This window comes from Diadema setosum, chromosome 8, assembly GCF_964275005.1.
Source record: "Diadema setosum chromosome 8, eeDiaSeto1, whole genome shotgun sequence".
Lineage (NCBI taxonomy): Eukaryota > Metazoa > Echinodermata > Echinoidea > Diadematoida > Diadematidae > Diadema > Diadema setosum.
The window spans coordinates 17,992,196-18,000,053 of NC_092692.1; the positions used below are offsets into that span (position 1 = coordinate 17,992,196).

Genomic DNA, 7,858 nt, shown 5'->3' on the forward strand with positions numbered 1-7,858 from the left:
TTGCTATTATTGCTATTTCTGTGTTTGTTTTTTTGTTTCTTTTTATTCTGCTCTTCTAATGCCCTTTTCCGATCCAAAGTTACTCCCATGCAGCATTTTCTGTCCCTGAGAGAATCACACTCTTTCCCACATTCTAACTAATGTTCCATGTGACATTATGTATCGTACACAAGTAGACATGTAAATGAGCTTGGTCGTAGCACATTGGTTTCTTCGAAGTTTTGCAGTCTTGTCTCCCCCCTAATCGTTTATTTCAATGAATCAGTCATTAAAAATAATTTGTTGTTGTTGTCTTTGCATACCTCATACGAAGATGTTTACATGTATAAATTGCAAAGTTCGCCTTTTCAAGGGATAAAGCAGGGTAGTGTACATATCACAATTCTCTGTCCACTATATTGCTTCGGAGCAGCTACCGTTAACTTGATCACCACAATTAATTGAATGACGTCATCACAGAGTCGTTTATGTTTTCCGAATAAGAAGATAACACTAACTTGATCTGTATAAATAAATATGTACATTGTACGTATACAACTGTAATTCTTTTTCGAGTATCTCTTGTGGGAGTTGTGAAATTTATTTACCATTATCGTTTATTATTCAAAAGCAATGTTAAGCAGCTTCTGTGTAATCGCTTGGATAAAGAACAAGGTGTTCTTGGTCTTGCTGCGAACGAGTTTGTGATAGATAAAGTCCTTTGAGACACCATAAGTCTGCCATAATCTGGTCCCACATGATACTCTATGGATCGACAACGGTTCAATTTATCGCAATAATGTATAGCACCCAAAGATTTGCGTAGAGCGGATTTGCTATATTAGATACTGTGCAGCCTTTCCCTCAATTAACGCGTGCAATTGAATATTCCTTGTTATTTAACAAGTAAGGTAACACTGGAAAGATCTTATTTTTGTTCTATCTGATGATGGACATACTAAATGGTGTTTTAAAACCTTTTGCGATCAAACTCTTCAATTATCCTGCTCAAACACCAATTGTAACCCTGCATCACAAAACAAACAAAAAGTCGCCAGACATAGATTTTTCAGATTCTCGAAGAGCAGACTCTAAGCTTTAAAATGATGTATAACTCAATTCAAATGGACTTCCCTAACCTATCTGAAACTGGAAAGAAAGCACACACTCTGGAAAAGTGTAAACTGAGAAAAGAGGCTCTGAAGTACAGGGTCTAACACAAGCGCTTAATCTTTACCAAGCCGTGCTAGCTGTGTGATGAGAGGGACAAAACACAGGATGTAAACAAGTGGAGCAACAACAATGAAGAGATTATCAAATTAAGCTGAAATTAAGCATGCTCTATTAACACATTCTGTCTATAATTAATGCCAACTTTAAAAGCAGTAGCATTATCCTTTTAAAAGTTATTAGACTTGAAAGTGAAGAGTATGCAAGGATTTCAAGAAATGAAAAGGGGCCTCGAAGACATTCAACTGTAGCTGATCATTCTACTCCCCCCCCCCCGAAATGGTTGTAGAAAAACTGATCAAAACACACTTTCCCATTCATGTTATGATCCTAAACTTAAGAATAGCGTAGAAGGATAGCTCTTTCAGAAAATATTAAAAACTGAAGATTGACTCGGTTGACCCATTTCACCTTCTTTTGTAGCCTCAAGTAAAATCAAGGGGTGCGACTTTTTGTTCGTTTTGTGCTGCACGGTCACAATTATAGAAGGGTGATTTGATTCATTCAAATGAAAGATTTCCCAATATCTATTTTCGTCGCCTCAGTGATATCTAGAATGAAGTGTGGCACCTTTTACATTGCATACATGTACACATGTATACGTCTCGTAGGCTATAGTCCGTTTATACACGTAATCATCTTTACACTGTTCTAAATATCCCAGTGATCCACTGCTCACCTATAGAGAGTCATGTCTCACTGCGCAAACATGGAAACCAACTTTGTTGCTTTGAACAATAAGCATGCAGCTGGATATCTATACATATAGTTTCTTGTCTGTAACAATTCTGGCGTTTCTCTGGGCAGTTTAAAGGGATCGTATAGTTTTGGTTGAGACCTAATTTCAGGTTTCTAACATTTTTGGTGAGAAAATGAGAAACCTCTTATGAAACATGAAAGAGCATGTAATTCTATGTGGAATTCAACGTTTATTTGATGAAAATTGGTTTTGAAATGGCTGAGATATCCAAAAAAGAGCGATTCTAATAAAGTGTGGGACCCACACTTTATTACGAGCGCTTTGTTTTACATTGTTTTTGGATGTTTCAGTCATTCCAAACCCGATTTTCATCAAATAAACTCTGAATTCCTCTTAAAATTGTATGCTCTGTACTATATCATAAGTGTTTTCTTGGTATCTCGCAAAAAGTTAAAAGCCTAATTCTCATCTCCACCAATACTGTACCATCCCTTTAAATTTGATTCATGATTACTAAAAATTTTACATTATACATGTACCTTCACGAGTGAGTTCTGTTGTTTCTGGATTTACAGTTTTAGTCGTAACGATCCTCTTACGTGACACTAGAGTTCCATATGTATTGTTACCCGATGGTTCAGTCAGAAGTATTATATTTCGGAGTCAAAGTGTGCCTGAACTGCCCATCCCAGCAGAATTGTTCGTCAGAGGCAAATTTACATTTTGAATCCGACGAATATTTTGCTATGTAAAATCAAAAGTTCAGACCCACATTTCCACTCCACTTTACCCCACTGGCTCGCCACTTCTGGATAAGCAGTTTTCAGCATTTTTTTTTTTTTGTTACATGTATTACATTTCATCACAATTCATTCTTCTTCTTTTTTTTTAGATTATCTGATGTATTACAAACATGGAACAAAACATCAAAAAAAGAAAAGAAAAAAGAAATCCCATCTTACAATTAGATGAGAAACCTATGTTGGCCTACATCTTTTTGAACGTCTGTTCGTTACGTACCAATACATTTTGTTAGTCATCTCATTATATTGCCGCTTCAGTTCTGTAGTAACAGTGGCTGCGGTTTGTTCACCACTAACACCTCAAGATTACTCTATTGTTGTGGGATTGCAGCTGCAATGCATATACATGTACCCACATTTTGTCTATAATTACTGGATACTAAATACTTGTACTCACTCGGCATCAAGACATACATTGATGTACTAGAGAGGTGGGAATCTTGGTCATTCAGTACGTCATAATGAATGAAGCAAACCTGGGCCGTCTACAGGCCACCGTAGATGGCGGTATTATGGTTTTCTCGCATTGTTCTCTTCGAATCGTTCGCAAACGCAATAGCTTATGAAATAATTTAGGTAAAGCCCCGGTCACACAACACTCCACGTCCAAATCACGTACAAAAAGTTATGAAAATCTGGTGGACGTGGTCGTAAGTGGTAATTTTTGGTCAATTTTGGTTTGGCCGTGCTTTGTACGGGGTATGGCCGTTGGCGGCTGTTCCGCTGCTGAAGCGCTGCCTAAGCACGGCTAACCACGTCCATCCACGTGTGTGTACGCGGAAAAATCCATTTGTCAGCGATAAGCCGCTAAACACACGCTATTTCCCGTGATACCAACGCGTAACACGCATCAGATGACCGTGCTCTGCCCGTGACAGACCGCTAAACTTTCGCGTCTTTACCGAGTCTCCCCAAGTTTTAATAATATAATATATAATATATAATATATAATACACCACACGGATTATCACGTGTGTTTCACGTGTGTTGCACGTCTTTAGCACGTGTGCCGCCCGTGGTTGTCCGCGGAATAAAATTTTGAGCAGTTCAAAACTTTTTACCGCGTCCGACGCCGTTCACATTTTTCCCCGCGTCCTGCCACGTCTATAAATTGACCCTAGCTCGTCTTAAACTTGACATCAACGCGAACAGCATCGTCTGCGTCACGGGAGACCACTTTCTGACGTGTTTTGGCCGTGATTAAGCCGTAAAGCGCTGTGTGACCGAGGTTTAATACCGCTTCTTTTGTCTTTTCTTCTACCCTTGTTCTCTGTTTCTTTATTTTTACTTTATTCCTTCGTTAACATTTTATTTTTCGTGATAGTGGTAGTGTGATATCTACCATTTCCCCCTTTTTTCACCTCAGTGCCAGAAGGAAAAAATAAAACCAGCGGGCTAGTTCGCTCACGATGAAAAACGAACGACTAAGAAATGAACATAATTCAACCCTGGTAATGAGGGTATGAATATGTCATACATTACGTTACTTGCAATATTCATGTGACTTTTGTCTCATTTTTTCCCAGGTTGCATGCTGTCGAAGTTGGCGTTATGGATAGCAACATGGATTCCACACAGCCCTTCGTGAACGCGTCATCAGACGAACTGAGTGACGAGGAGTATCGCATGACGCTGACCACCAACATCGTCCTCTCCACGATCCTGGCCACCAGCTGCGTCCTCGGCATCATCGGAAACAGCCTCGTCCTCTTCATCTTCACGCTCTCCAAGAAACTTCAAACGGTCACGAACATCTTTATCGTCAGCCTGTCCATCACGGACCTCCTCGGCTGCTCGATGTTGCCCATCCAAATCATTGCATTCCTGAACTTTCGGGACGGATGGCCGCTGGCTGACTGGGTGTGCGAGATGTGTGGCGCCCTCTGTCTGATCGCCTTCAAGGCGAGCGTGGCGCACCTGGCGTTGATCAGCATCAATCGGTACGTGGTGGTCACGAAGTTCCGGTCGCAGTACTTGCGGATCTACAGCGTACGGAACGTCGTCTTCATGGTGCTCTTCGCTTGGCTCTTTCCCATCTTGGTAATCATGCTTCCGCCTGCTGCGGGGCTAGGAGAGTTGGGCTACAACGAAAAGAACCAGGTCTGCGTCTTCGACGGCACTCCGTTCCAAATCCGAATCATTTACATATTCGAGGAAATCCTGTTTGGAATATCTTTTATCGTCATCCTTGGTTGCTACGTGCTCATATACATTTACGTGAACAAGCAGCATCGCAATCTTTTGATCCTCTACAGCGAGCGAGAACACAGACCTGGCGTGAGAGACAGTCAGCATGATCCGGAACCTTCGACGGGATCAACCGGCTTGGATCACGATTCGGTTGCCTCGACTCAAAGCCACAACCAGGCTGTCTACACGGTCGACACTCCAAAGGTGAAGAGGAGAGCACAGGACCGAACGAAATCCTCCAGAGAGATGAGAAGAGTGTTGTCGCGGCGGGAAATCGACATCACTAAAAATCTCTTCATCGTCGTCTGCAGTTTCTTCTTCTTTGTGCTCCCATACATCCTGTGCATATTCACGTCGAGATGTTACACTCAGTACTTCAAATACACGGCATCCTTCCTCGTCGTCAACTCATGCACGAATCCCTTCATCTACTGCCTGAAACATCCAAGCTTTAGAGAGGTGGCTTCGTGCTTAATAAGAGGGAACATCTCGCAGATACCACACCCTTCGAACTGGCTGAAGAAATATCTTAATAGACAGTGCCATCGTTATGGGGAGAGCTGAGGTCTCGCTTCTTTTCTTTTGCCGTCTCATGTTTGTTTGTTTGGGTTTTTTTCGTACACGATGCCGTCAATGGCAAAGTTTCCTGACTTTTTAATGACGTCATCTCTTGCGCCTCATGTATAAATAGCCAGTGTAAGGTTCTTAAGAATCTTGTCATATAATAATCTCCGGCCTCTCGGTATGAGGTTTGGGAAAGAAGAAGTCTGCGGAACTCAAACTCAAGATAAAACTCCAAGTGTGTGTGTGAAATGTAAGTGTGACATGTTATTCTCAAAAGAAGTGCATTGTGTGAATCTACATTGTTTTTTTCGCTTTCTCGGAATGCCTGAAGTAATATTTTTTTGTCCTATATCTGCTTACGGCATTACCAGGATCGTAAATGTAGAATTTCTTTCTTTTACCTTGAGCCAAATCGAAAAAAAAAATCTCTGATATCAGTAAACTCCTTGTGATGTATTGTCAAAAAAGTATATCGAAGAATAGCGTCAAAACCTAGTTGGTGCAAATCGCCTATGTCAGCCGTCAAGTCCTAAGCACGTATGAAATCTGTACAATAGTCAGGTGGCATTGTTGGCTTAATTTTGACCCTTTGCTAGGTTACCTTCCAAAGGCGGGTGTCGCCGAGTAATTTGTCAGAACCCGAGGCTACTCAGTACTTTAGCATGATAGTGTATATAGGAAGATCTGTGTATTGTTAATCTCGAAAACGCTTAAATGTCAAATTATACCCCCGCCCCTCCCACACCGGCCATTTTACAGTTGCAATGGACACGTAAACAGGACAGAACACACGCGTAGCGCACGCACAAACACATCACACCCACACGTTGTACACACACATTTACATGATAACAAACACAATACCCCATAGTATGTGATCTTGAGAAAATGACAATAATTGTCAGCAGATTAGAGGTGATAAAATCGATGAAAGACTGAATATCGACAACAGGATGATAACATATTATGCACAATATACTTCGCTCATTATATTTATTTTCACAATATATCGAACATTATCCACATCACAACTGCGAATGACAGCCATTTGATATAACAGCAACAACAACAAATGCACACATCCTTTATGGTATATTTGGCAAAACGTGTTGTCATGCACCTGCAAGCTTGTGTTTGCATTTAAATTCTTGATCATTACGTTTAGGAATAACAACACGTAACACATGAACCGCTCACTATTCAACGCGATACTGAACGGCCGACAAAATGGAAAATGCTGGTTTAACACGAACCAGAAATTTTTACCCTTACGCCTACACCAAAACACTTACAGATCGCTGCGAGTAAACACTGTACTCCTTGTCAGAACTATTAGACAGAGTTATTACATATCGTAATTTTCTTTCAGCGATAGCAGTATAAATGACAATGAGATATATTCATGAACGAATACGGTGATTGTATAACAAGTATACACTTTGTATTTCTTTGTCTCAGGCTAGAACACTTACTCAAAGTATTGATTTTTTACTATCAAAATCTAGCTTTGGAGCGTACAGCGCTGCATCTTACTGGATCGAATTGATAGAACTCTATTAAAAATGCTATGTTAGCAAATAAATTACAGATGCACTAAGCTAAACCATTACTGAACTATTTTAGATTTAGTTGTAAGCTGAAGTCATACAGGACAACTAAAGTGAATGATATATGGTAAGTTAACATTAAAAGGCACTTTTGGCCTTTATAGTAGGATATTTTATATTGTTCTTTTTCTTCTATCCACGGGGGTAATCTGCCACCTGCAATTCTGAAATTTCTTAAAGATATCAGACGGTTTCATGAGTGTTGACCACTTCACCGGGATCTCACCCTACTCTTTACGATAAAAATAAAGTGGATTTTTTTTTTTTTTTTTTTTTTTTACATGCATAGGATATAGCTCTCCTATACACGCGGGAATGACTTTTAAGTCTTATCCGACTGGATTAATTCAAATCAAATACCGCCATGTACAGATGTCTTAATAAACGCCTGTCATATACTAAAAAAAAAAAAAGTAATATGATTAATCAAATAGTTACAAGTAATAATGATGCCATGGTTTAACTTACGCAAGTGGCATAAGGGACGAAACTATCAGTTCCCCTTCACTTTGAGAGTGTGGCGGACGTGTTAGTCTAATATCTGCTCTTGCTGATCCCATAACAGAGTTTTAACAGAGAACCAGGTATCTGTTATACTGTTGTCCCCCAGAATCGTGATCGCGTAATTCATATATTGAGTAATAGGAGGTTCTCTATACACAACATGTCGTGGATTCAACACTCGGCTAAAGCCAGCGTGACTAAGCCAGCGTGACTGTCTTGTTCATTTAACCCAAACAATTTGATTATTTCAATTTCTTGTATATAGCGGTCAAGCCAAAGGT

At 40.1% G+C, this 7,858-nt stretch overlaps 1 protein-coding gene across 1 annotated transcript; it reads left to right on the top strand.

Annotated features, from left to right (window-relative positions):
* Positions 1-4,275: 4,275 nt before the first annotated feature.
* Positions 4,276-5,466, top strand: LOC140232112 (melatonin receptor type 1B-B-like). The gene has a single exon (XM_072312259.1). The coding sequence runs from the start codon at positions 4,276-4,278 to the stop codon at positions 5,464-5,466; it is 1,191 nt and encodes a 396-aa protein (XP_072168360.1).
* Positions 5,467-7,858: the final 2,392 nt, after the last annotated feature.

Coding starts and splice junctions, on each gene's coding strand:
- LOC140232112 (XM_072312259.1), top strand. CDS start 4,276: ATGGATTCCACACAGCCCTTCGTGAACGCGTCATCAGACGAACTGAGT.